Here is a 27,241-nt window from a genome sequence, read left to right on the forward strand (position 1 = left end):
CCCCATCTGGAGATACATGGAGTAATGCTCCTCTCAAAATGCACCTTCCTTTAGGCTAACAAAGGGTCTACCAGCCATTCACTCTACTTCCTGATTTCATCCGATTGTCTTTATAAAATCACAAAGGTGGCAGAAGCCATCTCGTCATTTTGTAGCTGAAAAATGAGGCCCCCAAAGGATAATGATCTGTCAAAGGTCAGACAAATATTTTGAAACACAGCCAAGACAAGCTAGACTGCAAATCTTCTGACTCCTTGTACAGTACAGACCCACTCCTTCCAGGGTGGGTCTTCAGACTTCTGCTGGACTGACTTCACTGGTCCTGGATGAAATGGAAAAAACAAGGAGGTTGTGGAGTACTCTGAACATGCCTGTCAAGTTGCTACATTGTTTTGATCACCTCCCCTTCACACTGTTGATAAGGGAGAATTCCCAGATTCCCATCCTAGGATTTCAGAGATGGTCAAACACAAGAAACCTGTTGATTTAACAAAATAGTCACAACCTAAAAGTTAAGAGTTCTGTTTTATTTGGTGGGAATTTTTAGGACTTCAAGCATGGGAGACAGCATCACAAGTGACCCTGAGAGAACTCCTCTGAGGAGGCGAGGGGAGGGGCCAGATTATAGAGAAGTTTGACAGGCAGTCTGAACATCAAAAGATTATTGTTAATTAAAGAAAATCAGAATTCTCAAAGAATTTAGCACTTTTCTGTGTATGGGAAGGCGCAAGAGTCTGGGCTTGCTCTCTAAATTATTGCTTTCAGGTGCATCTCAGCTATCTGGGGCCAGTATCCTGTGTTTTCACATCCTGAGCGTCCTTTCCTCAGGGCTCACCATAGGGAGTGGCTGTAGTCTGATGCTAGGTGGCAGGTGTTATTTTCCTTCCTGAGTGCCCTTAGGGCTCACTAGCTCACCTTGGAGGGCTGTGATTGCTGATGACTGAGGCTAAAGAAGTGGTAGTGGTAAAGAAGCCACCTGCCAATGCAGGAGCTGCAGGAGCTGTAGGAGACGGAGGCTCAGTCCCTGGTTGGGAAGATCCCCTGGAGGAGGAAATGGCAACCCACTCCAGTATTCTTGCCTGGATAATCCCATGGACTGAGAAGCCTGGTGGGCTATATAGTTCATGGGGTGGTAAAGAGTCAGATATGACTGAGCATGCATGAACTTGATATCCTTGTTTACTGATATGGCAAGAAATAGTCCACGTCTGACCCCTGACACTGTACAGATGTGACTGACAGCAGTTTATTAGTCACCTGTACTCACAGCCCAGAGAAAGACACCACATGCCACTCAGGAGCTGCATTCGAATAGTGAACAAACAGGAGCTCTGGAAGGCTTTGTGGTATCCAAAGGGTGGAATGCTCATTTCCCACAGGAAGATATGAAGAATAATTTGAATAATTCTGTGGACTGGCAGGGAAGTGAAGGCTGATTCTCAGGGATAAGAAGGAAAAAAGATGGTTAATTGACTAGAGGAACTTATCAACAGAAGCTAATAACTGGGAAATAGAATTTGTGGTTAGACCACTTGAGCCCCCCACAATTTGATTAGATGTCAAGACAACACATACTGTTGAGTCCTAATTTTGGTCTAATTGAGGCTATACACTGGCCCTTCCGTGGGATGTTCTGTACTCTCATTCTAAGCTTATACCTTTCTACTTTTTTGAACTAATGGTGGTAGATGGTGTGTTTTAAATGTCCCTTCTAGGCACAAAAATAAAAGTGGTAATTTTCTGTTGTTCCTCAAACTTCTTTGGAAATATGACTAGTCTCTATGAAATTCAAAAGTCTTGGAACTGCTTGACACTCTCCTGCCTCTCCTAATCTCTAGTTGAGGCCAACTCCCCAAGTGAGGTCACACCCTGAAAAACTGCATGTTTGGTTGGAAAGCATGACAAAAAAGAGAAGTTTCTCTTAGAATGCAGGGCAGAGGTCCAAACACCAATGAAGATCACATCTCAACATTTAAGAACCTTTATTCATGAATGTTTGTTCAAATAATTAATAGCAATGTGTATCTTTTTGCCGGTTTTTCTAAATGTCCTTTGGACACCTAATAACAATGTATAAGATACAAAATTTTAAATATATTTGTATAGGATATAAAATAATATAATATAAATATAAATCTATTATATTTAAATTATTAATGACATCATTCAAGATGCTCCTATTCTTATTTTTTCTGCACTTGATGAAATATTCTCAGAGAAATGTTAATATGTCTCACTATGATTATATATTTTTTCTTTTCCCTTATATTTCTTCTGATTTTTACTTTATATATCTTTGTTTCTTTGTTGTTAGGTATCCAATAGTTTATGATATCTATCTTCTTTGTGAATTGTATCCTTTATCATTAAAAATACTCAAATTTATTTCATTTAAAAATATGTTCAAACAAAAAACTTATTCAAATGTTAATAGCAATATTCATAATCGCCAAAAAGTGGAAACAACAGAAAAGTCCATGAACTGATGAATGAATAAACAATAATAAAATTAATCAAATAATTAAAAGACATTATTGCTCTAGGCACGATGTTTAAAGCACAGGGCTAGACCCTGGGAATACAAAGATCAATAGAAAAAAAACAAAAAACAAAGATCAATAGAGCACAGTCTCTGCCTTGGAAGGGTTGTCCAAGTGGGGATATGGAAATGGTAAATAGATAATTAGAAAGCAGTAGGGGGAAAGCATGGTAGATTCTTATATTACTGACCTTCAATGAATCATCCATCCTGATATCCATGCCTTCTTGTGATCCCTGTCTGCATTGACTCTGGACTTGGCCATGTGTCTTGCTTTGGCCAATGGGCTGTCAGCAAATGTGATGCAAGCAGAAGCTTGATAAGTGTTTGTATGTTGGGATTTGCCTTCTTGGAATTCAGTTGCCACAAGAGAAAGTTTGAGCAAACACATGGAGAACCGAGGTGCCTCAGTTTATATCAACAACCATTTGGGATAAGCTAGCCCCAAGTTGACCTGCCACATGCTCACAAACACATGTGTAATCCTAACTGATGCCACCTAGAACATCGTTAGTAGTAGAGGACAGACTGTGGTACATTACTCCGTTGATGGCTCCCCAGGGAGTCATACCTCGTCCATATTGATTCTGAGCTCAGCCACATGACAGGTTTTTTGCCAATGGGATTTGAACAGATGTGATTCAGGCAGAGACTTCATGAGGGCTTGCCTCTTGGAGTTTAGCTGCCATGTAAAGAAGCCTAGGGTAGTCACATGGGGAGACCTGAACTCAAATGCTCCAGCTAACAGCCCCACTGAATTGCTAGGCACTGAGTGAGTTGTTCTAGGATATCCAACTCCTAGTCCACCTGTAAACTGACTGCAAATGCGTGGGTGAGCCCTGCAAGTCTGGATGGAGCACAGATGAGCTGTCCCTGCTGACCCCTGACCAAACTGCTGATACCAGAATTGTTATTGCCTTTAGTTACTATTCTGAGTGGTTTGTTACACAGTCACATATAACAAATACACCAGGTGAAGAGAAGAAAGGGCATTGAAGATCGAGGAGAAGGGATAACAAAGGCATAGATGTAAAGCAAAGCGGATGTGGGAAGACACAGATAATGTGGGGTTGCCTGTGGCAGGCAACTGGAGGAAAGGTCAAAATCAACATGGATTGCTCTAAAAATGATTAAACTAAAAAAAAAAAGTCACAACCTGAAAGTTGAGAGTTGTGTTTATGCAGTGGGAAGTTTTAGAACTCCAAGCCCAAGAGGCAGCATCATGTAGCCCTGAGAAACTGCTCCAAGGAAGCGAGGAAGGAGTCAGGTTTTACGGAAGTTTACAACAAAGAGGGCAGATAGTCTGAACATCAAAGATTACTGTTAATTAAGGAAAACCAGATATCTCCAGGAATTAGTGCTCTTCTCTCCAGTAGTCATGTGTGGATGTGAGAATTGGACCATAAAGAAGGCTGAGCACCGAAGAACTGATGCTTTCGACTTGTGGTGCTGGAGAAGACTCTCTTGAGAGTCCCTTGGACAGCAAAGAGATCAAACCAGTCAATCCTAAAGGAATCAACCCTGAATATTCATTGGAAGGACTGATACTGAAGCTCTAATATTTTAGCCACCTGATGTGAAGAGCTGACTTGTTGGAAAAGACCCTGATGCTGGGAAAGATTGAGGGGAAGAGGAGAAGAGAGTGACAGAGGGTGAGACGGTCGGATGGCATCACTGACTCAATGGACATGAATTTGAGCAGACTCTGGGAGATAGTGAAGGACAGGGAAGCCTGGCATGCTGCAGTCCATGGAGTCACAAAGTCAGACATGACTTAGCAACTGAACAACAAGGAAAAATCAGTTATCTCTAGGAATTTAGTGCTCTTCTATGTATGGGAAGATGCAAGCGTCTGAGCTCACTGAACCCATTTGTTTCATATGCATCTCAGTTATCTGGGGCTGGCATCCTGCATTTTCATACCCACCCCAATCCTCCCTCCTCCCATTTGTAGGGAATGGTGGCAGCTATATTGCAGGCATTGTTCACTGGGGGGCCCTCTGGGTTCAGAAATTCACATTTGGAGGGCCGGAATCTCAATTGGCTCTGACGTTGTTTATAGATATGGCAGGAGATATTCCATTTCATTAAAAGGTGGTATGGGTGTTTGGAGAAGTAGAGGGGATCTTACTGCTGGTGCAGGTGACAAGGGAAATGGTGTGTAAAAAGGAAGGAATTTCACTGTCTGGGTTGCTTTGGCCAGGTTCAAGTCTTGCATGAAAACATAAAAAGGCAGTGAAGTGGCTATGCTTGTGTGTATCCAACAGCAAGCCTGGGGAAAACCAGCCACTACTGTGGTGCCAGGACTCTTTGGAGACCTGAAATGGCACCAGATGGCTTTAGTGTGATAGACACTTCCTTGAGGGCCCATCTGTGTCTTATTTACTGCTGTATCTCAAGGGCCCCCAGGCCCTAGCACAAAATAGATCTCAGTAAATATTTTTGAGTGACTATGAAAAGAAATAAGAGGGACTTTAAGAACCAGCCCGCCAGCGCAGGGTACATGAGTTCGATCCCTGATCTGGGAAGATCCCACATGCCACGGGGCAACTAAGCCCACTAGTCACAGCTACTGAAGCCCGCGTGCCTAGCACCCCTGCTGTGAAACGAGAAACCACCACGATGAGAAGCCCCGCTCACTGCAACCAGAGAATAGCCCTGGCTCTTCGTAACTACAGAAAAGCCTGCATGCAGCAGCAAAGACCCAGCACAGCCAAAAAATAAAATAAATACAGTTAAAAGAAAAAGAAATAAGAGCAATCAGGTATTGCTAGTGCTGTTAATCGGGCAAAAAAGGAGGAAAGTCCCAGGAGGGTTTGGGAGAAAGTAGTGGTTGTTTCTCTGGAAAGAAGAAGGGCGTTTCTGACAGAAATAAAGACATGGAGGCCTTAACAGTGTCTGGGAAATGGCACACTCTGAAGTTCCGAGCAGTCGGAGCGTGGAGTGGGCGGAGCGATGGTGCCTGAGATGTGGCGGGGGAGAGAGAAGAAGCCAGATGACAGGAGACTGGATTTATAAGGCTAAAGGTTTTAGCCTTTATCCTGCTAGCAGTGGGGAGCCATGGCTCTGAGGCCAGGGAGAAGTTTGATGAGACTTGCATTCTGGAGAGAGGAGGGAAACTGAAGTGATGGTGTGGGATTGGAAGGATGCACAAGAATGGATGCAGCTCAGATGGGAGCTTAGGAGTTGGGTTGAGGGGGACGAGGGCCTGAAATGGGACAGGAGCTGTGGGGAGGGAGGGGCAAGGTGGGACAGATGAAGGAGACGCACATGGGAGAATTCATAGTACCTTAGCACTTCATAGATGTGTTTGAGGTCTGACAAGAACTACCAGTGATGTGGTTGCTCTGAAACAAGAGATGAAGCAAGTTTGGGGCAAAAGGTCCTTTAAAAAATTATTTGTTTTTACTTGGAGGATAATTGCTTTACAGTGTTGTGTTGGTTTATGCCATACATCAACATGAATCAGCCATAAGGTATACATATGTCCCCTCCTTCTTAAACCTCTTTCCCATCTCCCACCCCTCTAGGTTTTCACTGAGTACCAGGTTGGGCTGCCTGCATCAAACAGCACATTCCCACTGGCCATTTATTTTACATATGGTAATGTATATGTTTCAATGTTACTCCGTCAATTCATCCTTCCTTCTCCTTCCCCGGTTGTGTCCATAAGTCTGTTCTCTGTCTGCATCTCTGTTGCTGCCCTGCAAATAGTGTCATCAGTACCATTTTTTTAAAAAAATTTTAGCTTCCATATATATCTGTTAATATGTGATACTTGTTTTTCTCCTTTGAGGCAAAATATCTTGAGTTCAGTGTCAGCCCTGTTGGGTCTGAGATCCTGTGGATAAGCAGTGGAGAGGTCCAGGCTAGGGCTGAGGAGCATGGTCTGAGTAGAGGGCAGATATTTGGTAGGTGTTGGCAAATAGAGGGTGATGAGCACCCAGGGGGCATTGCAGGCCTAGAAGAATACAGAACTTAGGACAGGACCTGAAGGAGCACTGGTGTTTAAGCCACAAAGCAATGTGAGAAGGAGTGTCAGAAGGATGGGAGAGAGCCAGGAGAGAGCCACACCCCAGAAATGGGGAAGTGGTCAGTGGTGCAAGTAAAGACTAAAAGATATTCAAGAGATTTAACAGCAAGAAGGTTACCTGGTGAGGACAGCTCTAAAAGCTGGTGGGAGCTGACATCTGAGGTCATTGTTTAAAAATACAGGTTTTATTGTTAGGTGTGGAAGGCCAGCCTTGAGGGGATGACTACCACTGAAAAGGCAGTTGGTTATAGTCAAAGATTGCGAGAGGCAGGGGTGGTGGAGAGCCCACTGGGAAATAGCACTAGTCAGGAGGCAGAGGAAGAGAGGAAATTGTGGGCAAGAGTTTTTCTTGTGGTTTGTTTGGGAAGGAACAGATGAGGCAAGATTAACAGGTTTAGGATTAACTAGTTTGAATCATCTCAGTGGACACTCTGGGGCACCAAGGGTGTTTCCAGTTGGCTGGTACCTGGCTATGAGATGATGAAGCCAGGTGGCTAGTGATCTGGAGTGTGAGCGCCTGATATAGGAGATGGTTGAGGGTGTGGGCACCCTCAAATCTGATTGGTTAATTGAATTAGCTTGGTTAATTAGATTGGTTGATTGAAGTGGTTGTTTTATATTTGGAAGGTGCACTGCTGCATGAATGGTTTACTATCTCCAGGAATTAGCGGACCGTGGGAGGGGCAGTCACTCCAGATATCTAAGCATCAGAATACAGAAAGTAAAATACATGGTTAATATAGTCATGGGTTGGGCAGTGAGTCAGAAAGACTGAGGATGTAAACCTTGTATGTGAGGGGCTACCGGGGGCGCCCTCTTCTCTCAATGGTGGTTGGGAGTGGTGAGGTGGGTTGCTGGTTTCCAAAGCAGAGGGCTGGAATCTCCCAGGGAAGGTCAGGACCTGCCGACTGGTGGGATCTTGCTTATGCCCATCTCCTGGGCAGCAGCGCCTGGCAGAGATGTTTGAGAGCGTGGGATGTGGGGTTACCTGGACTTTCAGGTGCAACCTCAGGGGTTTTGTCTTGGCTGAGCTCAGTTTGCTCAGAGTTGGGGAGGCCCAGCATGGGCGTCTGAGAGGTGAGAAAAGCCCCCACTGAGTCCTGACTCAGCCTCTCCAGTACAGGGAAATCGAATTAGCAAGTTTTTGGCAGGTACTGCTGTGCCTAGGGATAAACAAGACTCATCCTTGTGGAATGTGAGCAGAGTTAGCATTTTTTTTTTTTTATTGGCTTTTGGGGAAAACAAAACAAAAAAAATACAGTCATAGGTCCCATAGCTCTCTGAGGTCGCCTCCATCTTAACTTTCCACAGCCAGGACACATCTTGGGCAAAGCTGCCTCATAAGCAAACGATTGTCTCCTGCTTTGCTAGCTCACTCCTTCTGAAGAAGCTGACAATTATCCAACATCCCATTGCCAGCTGGCTTCAGCCAATAGAATTGCGGCATGCAAATAGAGCATCTGCAGCTACTCTGGGTCAGGCTATACTGCAAAGTAGGAGGAATTTCCTCTAAGAGGCGGAAATTCAGCTCTTAGATGGGGGGAAAATGAAAAAAAAAATCAGAAATATTTTTTTATGTTGGCGGCATTTCTGCTGCTCCTTGGCATGAAGGAAAGAAGGAGAATGTTGACGGGTATTCTTTCTTCCAAAGTGCACTGCATATAGGAAGGTATGTATTAATGTTTCAGCTTCTCTGATGACAGTATGAGGTGCAGTCCTGGAGTCCATGTAATGGTGAGAATGTGTGTGTGTGGGGGTGGTGGAGGGAGGCAGTGGTGGTGGCTGGAACTCAGTTCACCTAGGCATGCCCTCAGCCTCTCTCTTCAGCTTGCCCAGGAAGATCTCTGTCCATCCGCCCTTCCAGGAGCTATTGGAGGAATAGATAGACCTGAGCGGAGTAACTCTGAGTACAAAATCCTTCTTAGCCCAGATGTTGGGAGTTACTTTCTCTTGTTTTCACCCCCATATCCAGCCTTTCATCCGACTTTGAATTATACCTGTAAAATGCTTCTTGGAGCCAGCTCTTCCTTCCCATCCTCACTGACACAGCTCTAGCCTTGGGACTCATCTTCTCTCACTTGGATTATTCCAGTAGCCAGTTAATGGGTCTCTTGCTTCCAGTGATTGCATATTGTTCCATACTGCTACCCGAGTGATTTTTTTCCCCCAAACCACGTTTTAAAAAATTTACATACTTAAAATGTTTGTAATGCATGTTGTTGTTGTTTAGTTGCTAAGTTGTGTCTGACTCTTTTGTGACTCCATGAACTGTTGTCCCCCAGGCTCCTCTGTCCATGAGATTTCCCAGGCAAGAATACTGACGTGGGTTGCCATTTTCTTCTCCAGGGGATCTTCCTGACCCAGAGATCGAACCACCTCTCCTGCATTGCAGGTGGATTCTTTATCACTGAGACACCAGGGAAGCCCCGTTGTAATGCATATATATTGTTGTAAATTCAATTATATGGAAGAATGTTGAGTAGAAAGTAAATCTTTATCAACTTCTGTCCCCTAGTCATTGCTACCAGTTGTTAGCAATTGTGTGATGTATGTGTGCTAAGTCGCTTTAGTTGTGTCTGACTCTTTGTGACCCGATGGACTGCAGCCTGCCAGGCTCCTCTGTCCCTGGGATTCTCCAGGAAAGAATACTGCAATGGGCTGCCATGCTCACCTCCAGCAGATCCTCCTGATCCAGGAATCAAACCTAGGTCTCTTGCAGCTCCTGCATTGCAGGTGGATTCTTTACCGCTGAGCCCGTGGGCAGGCCCCAGCAGTTATGTATCTTTCCAGAAATAATCCATGAATATAACATAGCAAATCTGTTTTTTGAAGAAGTATGGAGAACACACAAATGTGGCCTATTATATAGACTTGGCTATGCATCTTACTTTTTCACTGAATATCTCTTGAAGTGCATTCTATATTAGGACATATAAAGTTGACTTATTCTCTTATCAATGATTTTGCAGTTCATTTGTGGTCATATTACAGTCTATTTAACCAGCTCCGTGTGTGTGTGCTTAGTCGTGTCCAGCTCTTTGTGACCTCGTGGACTGTAGCCCACCAGGCTCTCCTGTCCATGGGATTTCCCAGGCAAGAGTACTGGAGTGGGTTGCCATTTCCTCCTCCAGGGGGTCTTCCCGACCCAGGGAAGATGCATCTCTTGCATTTTCAGGTGAATTCTTTACCACTGGTGCCACCTGAGAAGCCAACCAGTCCCATATCAGTGACTATTTAGGTGATTTACAAACAATGCTTCCATGAATGACTTATACAAATGTCATTTTACATGTGTTTGACCAATCAAATTTCTTAGGATTTGAGTGCCTTTAAATATTATTACTAAAGGTCTAATTCAAATTATATTGTTAAATGTTTTCCTTCTTGCAAAAATGAAGAACATGTTTATAACTTCAGTCAAGACTGTTTCCTGAGCTCCGACCCACTGATCAGCTATTACTTTGTGTAGCCACTTGGAGATCTCAAATCTGATATAGGATTACTTCATTTCCCATGCTGCTACACTGGGCCATCAGGGAAGTCCCAGTGCCACTCTGTTTTGATTACTGTTGCTTTGTATATGACTTGAAATTGGGAAATGTGAGTCTCCTAGCCTGACTTTTATTACATGGATTAATTTTCTTTTCAATGTATATAGGTGGAATCATATGAAATGTACTCTTGTGTTTGTCTTCTTCTACTTAATATTATCTTTGGGAGCTACCTTTTAAACTTAACTTAAAAATATAAAACTTTAGGGCTTCCCTGGTGTCTCAGTGGTAAAGAATCCACCTGCCATTGCAAGGGACACGGGTTCAATCCCTGGTCCGGGAGGATCCCACGTGCCGTGGAAAGACTAAGCCCATGCACCACAACTACTGTGAGCCCTTGTGCTGCAACGCCAGAAGCCTGTGTGCCCTCGCGCCCATGCTCTGCCACAGGAGAAGCCACCGCAATGAGAAGCCCGTGCGTTACAGCTGGAGTGTAGCCCCCCACTTGCTGCAACTAGAGAAAGCCAGCACAGCAACAAAGACCCAGCACAGCCAAAAACGAACAAATAAGATGATCAAACAAAGAAAACTTTAAACAGATGACATACTTAAATGATTTTAAAAACTCAAGTCGGATGAAAAGGTTATAGTGAAAAACCATGCTGTCGCCAAATCCAATTCTCCACCTCCCTCCTTCAGAGATAACCAATGTTACCAGTTTCTTGAGCATTTATGAAGAGAACATTTAGGCATAAACAGGTCTCTAATTGTGTACCTTTCTCTCCCACCCCCACAGAGATCATAGTGAATGCTACATACAGCAGAGAACACTCAGATTTATTTTCTAATTATTTCATGAACTGGCCTACTTTTTCGCCATCCCTACTGCTATTATTCAATTCATTTTTTTAAGAGTACAGGGGCTATTACTTTGTTGCTGTGATTTAATCTGGTGTTTCTTCATAATTAGATCAGTTTATGCACTTCAGGCAGTAACACCACAAAACTGGTGTTTCAGCCCTCTCAGTCCATCACTTCAGGGTGCACCTTATGTCAGGTTGTGCCATTAATGGTGAAGTGAATTTTTTTCACTTGGTTAGGATAGAGGCTGCCAGCTTTCTCCACTGCAAAAATATCGATTTTTCTTTTCAATTTTTATTTATTTTACTGAAGTGTAGTTGATGTACAATGTTGTGTTAATTTTTGCTATATAGCAAAGGGATTCAGTTACACATACACATACCTTCTTTTTCATATTCTTTTCCATTATGGTTTATCATAGGATATTGAATATATGTACTGTACAGTAATTTGTTGTTTATCCATAACTATATATTACAGTTTGCTTCTGCTGATTCCAAACCCAAACTCCTAATCCATCCCCCCACCCTTGGCAAGCTCTGTTCTCTATGTCTGTGAATCTGTTTCTGTTTTGTAGGTAAGTTCATTTGTGTCATATTTTATATTCCACATATAAGTGATATCATATGACATTCGTCTTTCTCCTTCCGACTTACTTCACTTAGTATGATGATCTCTAGGTCCATCCATGTTGCTGAAAATGGCATTATTTTATTCTTTTTTATGGCTGCATATTATTCTGTTGTATCTATGGACCACATCTTCTTTATCCATTCATCTGTTGATGGACATTTAGGTTGTTTCCAAGTCTTGACTATTGTGAATAGTGCTGCTGTGAACACAGGGTTGTATGTATCTTTTTGAATTATAGTTTTGTCTGGATATATGCCCGGGAGTAAGACTCCTGGATTATAGTAACTTGAGTTTTGGTTTTTTGAGGACCCTCCATACTGTTCTCCATAGTGGCAGCACCAATTTACATTCCCACCAACAGTGTAGGAGGGTTCCCTTTTCTCCACACCCTCTTCAGCATTTATTATTTGTAGACTTTTTAAAGATGGCTGTTCTGACCAGGGGGCTTTCCTGGTGGCTCAGTGGTAAAGAACCCACCTTCCAACGCGGGAGACATGGGCTCAATCCCTGGATTGGAAAGATACCCTGCAGAAAGAAATGGCAACCCACTCCAGTAGTCTTGCCTGAAAAATCCCATGGGCAGAGGAGCCTGGAGGTAAGGATAGAACCTCAGAGGTCTGGCTCCTGCATGACTTTCTTCTATTTCATCCAATGCTTCCTTCTAGCCAGGCCCGGACTTCCTTACCTAGCAGTTGGCATGCCCTCAGGTGGGGGTTTAAACCACGGCAACACACATGTCCCACTCAGGCTGGGGACAAATGCTGTCGTTCCTTTTGGGCCATGTTGTCTCCTTCTTTTGTCCTCCAGCAGTTCTCGGCCCTGGGGAATCTTGGGCAGGTCTATCATCTCTCTGGCCTCAGTGTGGTCCTCTGTGAAATGGGCTGATGGCTGACCCTCTTGCCTCTGCCCTAGCATCCTGTGTAGCTCAGGTCTGTATCCAAAGGCTGTGCTCAGGGTCCTCCCATCCACTAGGTCCTCAGAGAGGAAACCAGCTACCTGGGATATTGTCAGTCACAGCTGCAGTTGAACAAGTCATGACCAGGAGGAGGACGGCACTCCTGATGCCGGGCTCCTGAGAGAGCCAGGGGTGCTGCCTGTCTCCTGGGCCTTTGCCATCTCTCCTACCACTCTGCTCCAAACCACATCTTCCTCCTCTCCCTGAAGCCAGCCCAGCGCCCGCCTTCAGGAAGCTTCCTCCAGGTGATTCCTCTCTGAGCAACTGTGTTTCTTGTTTTTGTGTCTTGATCCAGGGCCCATTTCATTCAGTTAGAAAAACACCAAAAATTTATAAAAAGGACAAAAACAAAAAGAAAAAAGTAAACAAAAAGGAAAAAAGAAAGAAAAACGTCAGCAGGGTCCCTGTCTAGGCTGCAGAATGTCGTAGGGATTTTTAAGGCAAGAGCACAAACACACCAAGGAAATCAATGTTCTTGTGAGGGGATGAATGCCCGCTGGAGTTCAGGAGAGGGGAGCACATCCAGGTCACATCCAGGTAGGAAGGCTGAGGGGGATAAAGATGGAAGAGGCGCTCGTATGTGTATGTGCTTTTGTTCCCATTCCAAATGCCCCATGGAATGGGGTATGCTCTTGTGTATGGATTCTTCGTCAGGCCCTGGTACATACAATGCACTGATTTTATTTAATTAATTAGAGATAACAAGAAATAAAATCCATGGGATTTTCCAGGCCAGAATACTGGAGTGGGTTGCCAGGCCCTCTTCCAGGGGATCTTCCCAACCCAGGGATTGAACCCACATCTCTTACGTCTCCTGAATTGCAGGTGAATTCTTTACTATCTGAGCCACCAGGGAAACTCACACACAAGAGATAATGCACTTCTTTATTTTCTCTAAAACAACTTCAGTTAGACTCCGAGTCTGGTTTTTGCCTGGTTGGTGGGAACTGAAACTTTGTCATCTTGGTGTCTTGAGACCCAGGGCAGGACAAAGACTCCAGCTCACATATGGAGTCCAGGCACCAGGAGGCAGGCCTCTCGGCAGCCGCGCTTGCCCTCCACACTGCTGAGGCTCCCTTGAGCCTGCTCTGCTGCTGGCCTCCCCCCGGAGCTCAGGTTTGAGGTACAGGAACCCCGTACCTGGTCATCGGCTGGGGAGCTAGTGGGGAGCAGGACATGTTCCTCACTGCTGGCAGTTCCTCCTCTATACCTCTCTGGCTAAGGGAAATCTCTTTTTAGTCCAGGAGACTCTCTTTCTATGCTTCCCAGTATCTCTCTTCTCCATCAAGGACACCTAGCATATCCGCTTGGGAAAACAGAAGCCAGGAATACAGGAAGAGTACTGTATTCATTGGCATTATGGACTGAATTATGTCCCCGCAAAATTCCTATGTTAAAGTCCTCAGGCCTGGTATCTCACAATGTAACAGGTAAGGACCTCAAAGAGATAATTATGTTAAAAATAAAGTCTTCCCGATGAGTTGTAACCCAATAAGACTGGTGTCCTCATGACAGGAGATTTGAACACAGACACGCACAGGAGGGAGACCATGTGAAAATTCCAGGAGAAGGCGGCCATCTACAAGTCAAAGGAGAGAGACCTTAGAGGAAACCAACCATGCTGACACCTTGACCGCAGACTCCCAGCCTCCAGAACTGTGAGAAAGTAAATTTCTGTTGTCTGAGCCACTTGGTCTCTGGCATTTTGTTATGGCAACCCTAAGAAATTAATATTGTTAAGAATTTGTGTTTGGTTTCTCTAACATATGGGCTTTCCAGGTGGCACTAGTGGTAAAGAATCTACCTGCCAATGCAGGAGATATGAGAGATGAAGGTTCCATCCCTGGGTTGGGAAGATCCCCTGGAGGAGGAAATGTCCACCCACTCCAGTATTCTTACCTGGAGAATCCCCATGGACAGAGGAGCCTGGCGGGCTACAGTCCATGGGGTCACAAAGAGCTGGACACAACTGAAGCGACTGAGCACACTTGCTCGTTGTAACAGTTCAGTCAGTTCAGTCGCTCAGTCGTGTCTGACTTTTGCCACCCCATAGACTGCAGCACATCAGGCCTCCCTGTCCATCACCAACTCCCGGAGTTTACTCACTCATGCCCATTGAGTTGGTAATACCATCCAACCATCTCATCCTCTGTCGTCTCCTTTTCCTCCCGCCTTCAATCTTTCCTAGCATCAGGGTCTTTTCAAATGGGTCAGCTTTTCGCACCAGGTGGTCAAAGTACTGAAATTTCAACTTCGACATCAGTCCTTCCAATGAATATTTAGGACTGATTTCCCTTAGGATGGACTGGTTGGATCTCCTTGCAGTCCAAGGGATTCTCAAGAGTGGAACCCAAAATACAGTAGCTTAAATATGGTGCAAGTTAATTTTTATCTCATGAATGAACGTGAACATGGGCATCAGGGCTGATGTGGGGCTGGGGATCCACCTTTTGATTTTCTGCTCTGTCACTCCCAGGAATGTTTCTCTTATCTTTATGGTCCCTGAGCGCTCCCAATCATGTCCCTGGGCCCACATAGAGGAAGAAGGGAGAGGAGGGAAATACCCCTTCCTTTGAAGTGCACTTCACTTCTGCTCATACATAATGGACCAAATTTGGTCACATGGCCACATCTAACAATGAGGGAGGCTGGCAAATGTCATGATTCTGGATGTCTATGAGCACAGCCAGAAAGTGGGGGTTGAGATACTACCAGAGTAAGAATAAAATGACATCTAGCAGTCTTTGCCCTCCCAGAAGCAAGGAAGAACAGGAATTACTGATTGGCTGGAGGAAAGGGAGAAGGGAAATGGCAAGGAAGAAATCGTAAATATCTTAAAAATTATCTGCTAAACAAAGAACAGGAAAACCTGTGCAGATCCTGTCCTCTAGCTGCTCCCAAATGCTCGCCATTTCTAGAGAACAATATTTAAAAATGAGCAATTGTAACAAACATGACCATAGACAATGGAGTGAAAATGACTACAATTACAACCTACACTGCAATTGCTATTTGAAAGAAGCTACATCCATTAGAAAGGTTTTTTGATGAGCCACTTGGAGGTGGGATGGGAGAACCTGAGAGCCAGGATCAGCTGGATCCTGAGAAAGGACAGCAATACCAAAACGAATCTGTGTGAAAAATCTACAGGAATTGGGCATCACAGAGGGCAGAAGTGAGGGCCAAGTAAGAGGCAGAGAGGTGAAGGGGACTTCCCTGGTGGTCCAGTGGCTAAGACTCTGTGCTTCTAATTCAAAGGCCAGGGTTGGATCTTTGATCAGGGAACCAGTCAGTCAGTTAGTTCAGTGGCTCAGTCGTGTCTGACTCTTTGCGACCCCATGAACCGCAGCACGCCAGGCTTCCCTGTCATTTACCAGCTCCTGGAGTTTACTCAAACTCATGCCCATCGAGTCGGTGATGCCATCCAACCATCTCATCCTCTGTCGTCCCCTTCACCTCCTGCCTTCAATCTTTCCCAGCATCAGGGTCTTTTCAAATGAGTCAACTCTGCATTAGGTGACCAAAGTATTAGAGTTTCAGCTTCAGCATCAGTCCTTCCAATGAATATTCAGGACTGATTTCCCTTAGGATGGACTGGTTGGATCTCCTGGCAGTCTGAGGGACTTTCAAGAGTCTTCTTCAACACCACAATTCAAAAGCAACAATTCTTCAGCGCTCAGACTTTCTTTATAGTCCAACTCTCACATCCATACATGACTACTGGAGAAACCATAGCTTTGACTAGACGGATATTTGCTGGCAAAGTAATGTCTCTGCTTTTTAATATGCTGTCTAGATTGGTCATAACTTTTCTTCCAATGCGCAAGCATCTTTTAATTTCATGGCTGCAGTCACCATCTACAGTGATTTTGGAGCCCCAAAAAATAATGTCTGTCACTCTTTTCATTGTTTCTGCATCTATTTGCCATGAAGTGATGGGACCAGATGCCATGATCTTAGTTTTCTGAATGTTGAGTTTCAAGCAAACATTTTCACTCTCCTCTTTTACTTTCATCAAGAGGCTCTTTACTTCTTCGCTTTCTGCCATGAGGGTGGTGTCATCTGCATATCTGAGGTTATTGATATTTCTCCTGGCAATCTTGATCCCAGCTTGTGTTTCATCCAGTCCAGCATTTCTCATGATGTACTCTGCATATAAGTTAAATAAGCAGAGTGACAATATACAGCCTTGATGTACTCCTTTCCCAATTTGGAACCAGTTGTTGTTCAGTTCTAACTGCTGCTTCTTGATTTGCATACAGATTTCTCAGGAGGCAGGTCAGTGGTCTGGTTTTCCATCTGTTGAAGAATTTTCCACAGTTTGTTGTGATCCACACAGTCAAAGGCTTTGGCATAATCAATAAAGTAGAAATACATGTTTTTCTGGAACTCCCTTGCTTTTTTGATGATCCAACAGATGTTGGCAATTGGATCTCTGGTTCCTCTGTCTTTTCTGAAACCAGCTTGAACATCTGGAAGTTCATGGTTCACATACTGTTGAAGCCTGGCTTGGAGAATTTTGAGCATTACTTTGCTAGCGTGTGAGATGAGTGCAATTGTGTGGTAGTTTGACCATTCTTTGGCATTGCCTTTCTTTGGGATTGGAATGAAAACCAACCTTTTCCAGTCGTGTGGCCACTGCTGAGTTTTCCAAATTTGCTGGCATGTTGAGTGCAGCACTTTCACAGCATCATCTTTTAGGATTTGAAATAGCTCAACTGGAATTCCATCACCTCCACTAGCTTTGTTCGTAGTGATGCTTCCTAAGGCCCAGTTGACTTCACATTCCAGGATGTCTGGCTCTGGTGAGTGTGAGTGATCACACCATCATGATTATCTGGGTCATGAAGATCTTTTTTGTACAGTTCTTCTGTGTATTCTTGCCACCTCTTCTTAACATCTTCTGCTTTTGTTAGGTCCCTACCATTTCTGTCCTTTATTGAGCCCATCTTTGCATGAAATGTTCTCTTGGTATCTCTAATTTTCTTGAAGAGATCGCTAGTCTTTTCTATTCTATTGTTTTCCTCTATTTCTTTGCATTGATCACTGAAGAAGGCTTTCTTATTTCTCCTTGCTATTCTTTGGAATTCTGCATTCAAAGGGTATATCTTTCCTTTTCTCCTTTGCCTTTCATTTCTCTTCTTTTCACAGCTATTTGTAAGGACTCCTCAGATAACCATTTGGCCTTTTTGCATTTCTTTTTCTTGGGGATGGTCTTTTCCACTGCCTCCTGTACAATGTCGTGAATCTCTGTCCATAGTTCTTCAGGCACTCTGTCTATCAGATCTAATCCCTTGAATCTATTTGTCACTTCCACTGTATAATCGTCAGGGATTTGATTTAGGTCATACCTGAATAGTCTAGTGGTTTTCCCTACTTTCTTCAATTTAAGTTTGAATTTGGCAATAAGAAGTTCACAAGCTGGGCCACAGTCAGCTCCCAGTCTTGTTTTTGCTGACTGTATACAGCTTCTCCATCTTTGGCTGCAAAGAATATAATCAATCTGATTTCTGTATTGACCATCTGGTGATGTCCATGTGTAGAGTCTTCTCTTGTGTTTTTGGAAGAGGGTGTTTGCTATGACCAGTGTGTTCTCTTGGCAAAACTCCATTAGCCTTTGCCCTGCTTCATTCTGTACTCCAAGGCCAAATTTGCCTGTTATTCCAGGTATTTCTTGACTTCCTTCTTTTGCATTCCAGTCCCCTATAATGAAAAAGACATCTCTTTTGGGTGTTAGTTCTAGAAGGTCTTGTAGATCTTCACAGAGCCATTCAGCTTCAGCTTCTTCAGCATTACTGGTCAGGGCATAGACTTGGATTACTGTGATATTGAATGGTTTGCCTTGGAAATGAATAGAGATCATTTTGTCGTTTTTGAGATCACATCCAAGTACTACATTTTGAACTCTTTTGTTGACTATTATGGCTACTCCATTTCTTCTAAGGGATTCTTGCCCACAGTAGTAAATATAATGAGTAAATTCACCCATTCCAGTCCATTTTAGTTCCAAATTAATAAGATAAATATTAAAAAAAAATAAGTGGGGAGGTGGAAAGTGACTTGATAGAATCCTTAGAACAGGATGCCTAGTATTTCATTTTAAATCACTTGAGTTCTGTAACGTAACTCTATCCTGCAAACCTTTAGTCAAATCTACTAAATATATAAAGGCCTGTGTATGTGAATGTCACATCTGGGTCATTTAGTGCAGAGCAGGGGCAGCTTTATGAGAGGACAGTGCACCTGTTTATTGAACAAATTAGGCAAAATAGGGCTGAAGCAGTGGTGACTAGAGATTGCATTAGCAGTATACCCCCTTCAGAATTCTAGAGGGACAAGGATTCAGTTCCATTGAATCTCAAATATCAAAGCACATCAGCAGTGATTGCATTAAACCATTATGACAGAAACTGGTTAAATATTGTTTCCCAGGCTCATGTCCCTCTGTCCAGGGGAGTCAGAGAAAGTATTGCGAACCCATGGACTGGGGCCTGCCAGGCTCCTCAGTCCATGGAATTCTCCAGGCAAGAATGCTGGAGCGGGTAGCCTATCCCTTTTCCAGGGGATCTTCCCAACCCAGGGATCGAACCAGGGTCTCCTACACTATAGGTGGATTCTTTACCGGCTGTGCCACCAGGGAAGCCCCAGTTAAATATGCTTCCTTGGCTCATGTCCCTCTGCCCAGGGGAGTCACAGAAAGTGCTACAGAGGAGAGGACACAGGATTGCCTTAAAGGAGATGAGGACTAGCTTTCATAGTGGATGGAAGAGGTTTTTTTTTTAATAACACACTGGAAGGGTATAAGCAGGGTTAACGCAATTGAATCTGGGCTTTAAGAATGAGATGGGGTTTGGATCCACAGATGTGAGTGTTACAGCCTCTTTCCCCCTGCTACTCACTAAAGACATGTGTCTGTTTTGGAGGATTTTCTCCTGTATCTGCCTGCCATGGAGATGGCTGTCTTTGCCAACTTGGTTCCTGGGTTTTTGTGAAGTAAAACACTGGTGACAGAGGTAGAAAGAGACAGCAAGAAGCCAAGATGGGGCTGTGCATTGGGAAGGGCTGAAAATCACTTGTGGGAGATGGTGGGTGTGCAAGGAGGCCCTCTAAATAGCACCCCACTTCTTGCCTAAATCCTGAAACAATGAAGATGAAGACAGGGTGACAAGGTGTCAGGAAGATGGAGTTGAGCTATCACGATATGAAGTAGCTGTTGTTGGTGAATGTGACTTCTAAAAACATTGAATAAATTGGACATATAACATCTTATAAGTATAAAGTGTACAACTGCGGGCAGGCATTGCCTCAGAGAAAAGAGGAGTTAGGCCTCACCCTGGTCATCCCTGTTTCTCCGTTAAACTGTTCTGTCTCTAACACTTACTGAGAGATGCGGCGGAAAAACCCATGTTGTCAGGATCTTAAGAGGCAGACATATGGGGGATTGTATATCTAATCAAGAGAAGAGGTAAAAAGGGTTCTGTAGGCTGAAAATAACAGGCTCATTAGTTGACACCTTGAGAATTATGGCTCAAGAACTTTATCTGGGTGGCATTTTTGCAGAACTACGCATACAAGGGCATGAAATAAACTAACTGCAGTTGAGCAACTGGCTGTCATTCTGTCTCCACACCATTGCCGAGAGCCTCCTGAAGATTTTCCATCTTTCCTGTCTATGGAGCTGAAACACCGGTGCTGGTTATTATGGTTCATTTTAGCAGTAATAAGGATGTTTGCAGTACTAACAATCCTTTAAATGTATTGAATTATTTCAGCTTTCAAAGAGCCTCCCTCCTTGTCTTTTCACTTAATTCTACAATGACCCTGGGACTAGTCAGCCCAGGTAGGACTATACCTATTGTATTTTAGAGGAAACAGGCTCAGAGAGGGAGTCCGTGCGCACACCACCCCTTCTCTGTTTCCCAACTCTTTCTGACTGTGCTCTTTTGACATTTGAGAGGGGCCAGTAAATAATTCCTCTTTCCATGCCTGAATTCACAGCCATTTGAGAGACAGAGGCACAGGGTGGAGATAGAAATATCAGCTTAATTGCTGGAGTGGACCAGAATCATGACTACAGGCGGCTCAGAGAACACCATCAAGTGTTCACTGACATTGGAAGGAGAGATGGAGATGCTGATCCTGGATTTCTTTTCTGAGCCAAACTCTCAATTGAGTTAGAGACTGTTTTGTTCCAGAGAGCAGAGTACTAGAGGCAAACCCTCTCTGGAAGAAAACTTTCTCATGTTAGGCTCAAAGGACCCTAACAGATTATTATTATGAGCTCTTGAATAAAGATGACCAAATCCATTAGAAGCCAAGTTACCATGCCTGAGAGTCACAGAAACAATGGACAGCAATGAGCAGTAGATTTCAAGGACAGCAGATAATGGAGTGTCTAATACTCAATACAGACTAATTATATAGGAAATGTTTAAAGAATTAAATGCATAAAAATGCAATGCTTCAAAGAATATAATTACAAAGAGAAGCACACAATAAGAAATTATCAGGGACAAGCAGATTTGAAATAAAAAAAAACAAATCCAGTCATTTTATTTAATACAACATTGTAAATGTCCTAAATGCCACTGAATTGTTCCTTTTAAAATGATTAATTTTATGTTCTATGAATGTAAACTCAAAAGGGACCACCTCAAAGTAAAAAATGTAGTTGTTGAAACGAGAACTCAATGGATAGGTTTAAAAAACACAGTTCAACAGAGTTGAAGAAAAAAGTAGTGAATAGAAAGATGTTTGAAGAAGGTATCCAGACGTCTGAAAGAGGAAAAGGAGATGGAGAATCTGAGAAGTTAAGAGAGACAAGCTAGTATGAGGTGGTCTAATAAACATCTAATTAAAGTCAGAAGGAGTGAAGAGAAAGAAATAAGGACAGGCAATATCCAAAGAGATTCAAGTCATGTCTATCATTCATAGTACAATAAGGAACATGAACAAATCTTTCATTATAGTGGAAGATTCAATTAAACCTTTTGATCCTTTCAGTAGACACAGAATTTTATTTTTTTTGGTAAAATTAAACACCTTTTGCTAAGAATCTAGTAAATAGACCAGAGTTCCTAAACCAGGAAAAAGGACTTGACAAAAAACCTCCAATAAGCTCCATTAAAGTGAGTAAATGTTACACACAGTTATTACAATGGCAAAACCCAGAATAAAACCCCAAGTACTGACAAGAACGCCGAGCAAGTGAAACTCTCATGTATTGCTGATGGGAATGCAAAAATGGTACAGCTACTTTTGAAAAGAAATTTGGCAATTTAATAAAGTTCAATATATACTTACTATATGACTTAGTAATTCACTCCTAGGTATTTAGCTATATGAAATAAAAAACTTACATTTGGTACTTCCCTGGTGGTCCAGTGGCTAAGACTCTGTGTTCCCAAAGCTGGGGACCTGGATCCCATCCCTGCTTAGGGAGCTAGATCCCACATGCTGCAATTAAGAGTTTGCATGCTGAAAGTCTCACATGCTAGTAAAGTAATGCTTAAAATTCTCCAAGCCAGGTTTCAGCAATACGTGAACCGTGAATTTCCAGATGTTCAGGCTGGTTTTAGAAAAGGCAGAGGAACCAGAGATCAAATTGCCAACATCTGATGGATCATCGAAAAAGCAGGAGAGTTCCAGAAAAACATCTATTTCTGCTTTATCAACTATGCCAAAGCCTTTGACTGTGTGGGTCACAATAAACCATAGGAAATTCTGAAAGAGATGGGCATACCAGACCACCTGACCTGCCTTTTGAGAAATCTGTATGCAGGTCAGGAAGCAACAATTAGAACTGGACAGGGAACAACATTCTGGTTCCAAATAGGAAAAGGAATACGTCAAGGCTGTATATTGTCACCCTGCTTATCTAACTTATATGCAGAGTACATCATGAGAAACGCTGGGCTGGAGGAAGCACAAGCTGGAATCAAGATTGCCAGGAGAAATATCAGTAACCTCAGATATGCAGATGACACCACCCTTATGGCAGAATGTGAAGAACTAAAGAGCCTCTTGATGAAAGTGAAAGCGGAGAGTGAAAAAGTTGGCATAAAACTCAGCATTCAGAAAACTAAGATCATGGCAGCTAGTCCTATCACTTCATGGCAGATAGATGGGGAAACAGTGGAAACAGTGTCAGACTTTATTTTTCTGGGCTCCAAAATCAGTGTAGATGGTGATTGCAGCCATGAAATTAAAAAAAGATGCTTACTCCTTGGAAGGAAAGTTATGACCAACCTAGACAGCATATTAAAAAGCAGACATTACTTTGCCAACAAAGGCCTGTCTAGTCAAGGCTATGGTTTTTCCAGTGGTCATGTATGGATGTGAGAGTTGGACTATAAAGAAGGCTGAGCACCGAAGCATTGATGCTTTTGAACTGTGGTGTTGGAGAAGACTCTTGAGAGTCCCTTGGACTGCAAGGAGATCCAATCAGTCCATCCTAAAGGAGATCAGTCCTGGGTGTTCATTGGAAGGACTGATGTTGAAGCTGAAACTCCAGTGCTTTGGCTACCTGTTGTGAAGAGCTGACTCATTGGAAAAGACCCTGATGCTGGGAAAGATTGAGGGCAGGAGGAGAAGGGGACAATGGAGGATGAGATGGCTGGATGGCGTCATCGACTCGATGGACGTGGGTTTGGGTGAACTCCGAGAGTTGGTGATGGACAGGGAGGCCTGGCGTGTTGCGGTTCATGGGGTTGTGAAGAGTTGGACATGACTGAGCGACTGAACTGAACTGAACTGATGCTGAAAGTAAAACATCCCACGTGCTGCAACTAAAACCCCGAGCAGCCAAATAAATATTTTTTAAAAAAGAAAAAAAAACCTTATGTTTACCTAATGTAGACTATGGGCTTTGGGCGATTATGGTGTCAGTGTAGGTTCACCACTTGTAACAAAGGCACCATGCTGATGGGTGGTGTTGATAATGGAGGAGGCTGTGTATGTGTGTGGGCAGAAGGTATATGGGAAATCTCTGCATTTTCTGTTCAGTTTTGCTGTGAACCTAAAACTGCTCTTTAAAAAAGTTCTTAAAAAATATACTCATGTGAAAACCTGTATGTGAATATTGATAGTGGCTTTATTTGTAATTGCCAAAAACTGGGAACAATCCAAATGTTCCTCAATTGAGAAAACAATGTTGACAATGAATGTCATTGTGTGACAACTGTGGGCACATCCGTACAATGGAATACTCCTTGGTAATAAAAATTAAAGAATTGCTAATGTAGGCAACACCGTGGGTTAATCTGAAATGCTTTATGCTAAATGAAACCGCTCTCCTTAGATAGCCATGATTCCATTTATATGACCTTTTGGAAAAAGCAAAACTCTGGACAGAGAACAGATGCTGATTGCCAGGGGTTTTCCAGGGAGGAAGTTTTTGGAGTGATAAAAATGCTCTGTCTTGGGACTTCCCTGGTGGTCCAGCGGCTAAGACTTGGATCTCCCAATGCAGGGGACTGGGGATCAATCCCTGGTCAGGGAACTGACCCCACATGCTGCAACTAAGACCTGATGCAACCAAATAAATAAAAATAAATAATAAAAGATGGTCTTTCTTGATTGTGGTATGACTGCATGTGTTTTCAGAATTTATAGACTGTTGTACCTAAAAAGAGTCAATGTAAATTATACCTCAATAAATCTGACTTTAAAAATTGGAATATTTCTTCACCAAACACAAGGCAGGGGCTTCCGCGGCGGCTCAGTGGTAAAGAATCCACCTATCAGTGCAGGAGACACAGGTTTGATCCCTGGTTTGGGAAGATCCCACATGCCGTGAAACAACTAAGGCCATGTGCCACGACTATGGAGCCTGTGCTCCGGAGGCCGAGAGCCACACTACGGAGCACGTGTGATGTAACCGCTGAAACGTCCCAGAGCCCATGCTCTACAGAGAAGCCACTGCAATGAGAAGCCTGTGCACCACAGCTAGGGAGTAGCCCCAGCTCTCCACAACTAGAGAAAAGCCTTTGCAGTCAAAAAAATAAAAATAAAAAAGACAAGGCAATATACCCATGTTCATAGCAGCTGATTATTCACACCAGACAAAGAGTGGAAATAGAGTCCATCAACAGATGAATAGATAAATAAAATGTGGTCTCTCCATACAATGGAGTATTATCCAGTTTTAAAGGGGAAGGGAATTCTAACACATGCTACAACACGGATGAATCTTGAAGACATTATGCTAAGCGAAATGAGCCAGTCACAAAAGGACAAATATCATACGATTCTAATTTGTATGAGATGAGCTTTCCTGGTGGCTCAGTGGTAAAGAATCTGCCTGCAATGCAGGAGACGTGGCAGGAGCTACGGGTTTGATCCCTGGGTCCGGAAGATCCCCGGAGAAGGAAATGGCAACCTCCTCCAGTATTCTTGCCTGAAGAATCCCATGGAAAGAGGAACCTGGCAGGCTACAGTCCACGGGGTCACAAAGAGTCGGACATGACTGAGCATGCAGGCACAAGAAATGTCGTGTCCGAGATTTTGGGACCCCATGGACTGTGCACACCAGGCCTCCCTGTCCTTCACCATCTCCCTGAGTTTGCTCAGACTCATGTCCATTGAGTCAGTAGTGCCATCCAACCACCTTGTCTTCTGTCATCCCCTTCTCCTCCTTCCCTCAATCTTTCCCAGCATCAGGGTCTTTTCCAATGAGTTGGCTCTTTGTATTAGATGGCCAAAGTATTGGAGCTTAAGCTTTAGCATCAGTCCTTCCAACGAATATTCAGGGTTGGTTTCCTTTAAGATCAACTGGTTTGATCTGCTTGCAGTCCAAGGGACTCTAAACAGTCTTCTCCAGCACCACAATTTGAAAGCATCAATTTTTCAGTGCTCAGCCTTCTTTATGGTCCAACTCTCACATCCGTACATGACTATCTTCTCAGATATATCTGTTGCAAATATCTTCTCCCTTTCAATAAACTGCCTTTTTGTTTGGATGATAATTTCCTTCATTGTGCAAAATCTTTTTGGTTTGATTAGTTGCATTTATTTTTGCTTTGATTTCCCTTGCCTGAGGTGACATATCCAAAATATATTACTAAGATTGGTGTCAAGGTGTGTACTACCTTAGTTTTCTTCTAGGAGTTTTATGGTTTCAGGCCTTACATTTAAGTCAATCCATTTTGAGAATGGTGTAAGAAAGTAATGCAGTTTGATTATTTTGCGTGTAGCTGTTCAGTTTTCTCAACACTGGAGGCTGTCTTTTCCTCATTGTATTAATACATTCTTACCTCCTTTGTCATAAATTAATTGGCCATATAAGTGTGGGCTTATTTCTGGGCTTTCTATTTTGTTCCATTGATCTGTGTGTCTGTTTTTGTAACACGTATTTCGGCATATCTTTGTAACACATGTAATTTTAAATAAGGGCGTGTGATACTTCCACCTTCATGCTTTCTCAAAGTGGTTTTGGGGTCTTTTGTGTTTCCATACAAATTTTATGATTATTTGTTCTAGTTCTGTAAAAAATATCATTGGTTTTTGATAGGGATTCCACTGAATCTGTAGATTGTCTTTCTCTGTCTGATTTATTTCACTTAGCATAATACCCTCCAGGTCCATCCATGTTGTTGCGTATGGCAAGATTTCATTCTTTTCTGTGGCTGAGTCTTTGTTTTAAAGTCAGTTTTTTCTGATGTAAGTATTGCTGCCCCAGATTTCTTTTTGTTTTCATTTACATGGAACAACTTTTCCCGTCTCTACTTTCGGTCTGTGTGTGCTGTTAGGTTTGAAGTGAGTCTCTTCCGGCAGCATGTATTTGGGTCTTGCCTTCTGCTTTTGCTCTCTTTTTGTTTCATTCCTTTGTTTTTTGTGTGTATGTATCGATGATAGATTTATGGTTTGTGGTTTCCATGAGGATATAGCTATTTTAAATTGATGATCTCTTAAATTTGAACACATTATAACAAGCCTGCATTTTATCCCCCCCCACATTCAATATTTTAACATTATATTTCACATCTTTTTGCTTTGTGTATCTTTTTACTACTTATGAATATAGATCATTTTACTTCTTTTTTCTATTTTCCTACTAGCTTTATAAATGGTTGATCTACTACCTTTACTGTATATTTGCCTTTACCAATGAGATATTTCCTTTCGTAACTTTCATATCTCCAGTTGTGATCTTTTCTTTTCCACTTTGAAAAGCCTCTTTTATATTTCGTGTGAAGCCTGTTTAGTTGTGCTGAACTGTTTGAGCTTTTGCTTGTCTGTAAAGCTTCTTTATCTCTCCTTGAGATCTGAATTATAGCCTTGCTGGGGAGAGTATTCTTGGTGTTTTCCTTTCATCACTTTAAATTTATCATGCCGCTTCCTTCTGGCCTGCACAGTTTCTGCTGAAAAGTCAACTGATAGTCTTACAGGAGTTCCCCTCTTCGTAACTAGTTGCTTTTCCCTTTGCGGCTTTTAAGATTCTTTCTTTAACTTTTGCCATTTTAATTATGATGTGTAATGGTGTTCATCTGTTTGGGTTCTCTTATTTGGAACTCTCTGTACTTCCTGGACCTGGATATCCATTTCCGTTCCAGGTTAGGAACATTTTCAGCTGTTATTTTTTTTTAAGTAAAAAAGAAAGTTTCAAGAAAGTGTCAAGAAAGTTTCAAGTAAGTTTTCTCTCTCTCTTCTTCTTCTGGGACCCCTATAATGCAAATGTTAGTACTCTTGATGTTGTCCCAGAGGTCTCTTAAACTATCCTTAAAAAAAAA

At 42.9% G+C, this 27,241-nt stretch overlaps 1 protein-coding gene and 1 long non-coding RNA gene across 5 annotated transcripts in view; both read left to right on the top strand.

The window, feature by feature from the left end:
• LOC122701740 overlaps positions 1–27,241 on the top strand; it is a 48,927-nt gene that overhangs the window by 5,518 nt on the left and 16,168 nt on the right. The window contains exon 5 of the mRNA XM_043915007.1: positions 6,070–6,142. Within this exon, the coding sequence (XP_043770942.1) occupies positions 6,070–6,142 (73 nt within the window). The remainder of the gene's footprint in view (positions 1–6,069; positions 6,143–27,241) is intronic.
• Positions 7,835–27,241, top strand: part of LOC122693537 — a 30,248-nt gene continuing 10,841 nt past the window's right edge. Inside the window, exons 1-3 of one of the 4 annotated variants that reach the window (XR_006340940.1) lie at positions 7,835–8,241; positions 14,028–14,178; positions 22,036–22,081. This is a non-coding gene — a long non-coding RNA (uncharacterized LOC122693537). Of the gene's footprint in view, positions 8,242–14,027; positions 14,179–22,035; positions 22,098–27,241 lie in introns of those variants that run through there. The other 3 variants (XR_006340942.1, XR_006340941.1, XR_006340939.1) reach the window with 3 other exon arrangements.

This window comes from Cervus elaphus, chromosome 1 (assembly GCF_910594005.1).
Source record: "Cervus elaphus chromosome 1, mCerEla1.1, whole genome shotgun sequence".
Taxonomy (NCBI): Eukaryota; Metazoa; Chordata; class Mammalia; order Artiodactyla; family Cervidae; genus Cervus; species Cervus elaphus.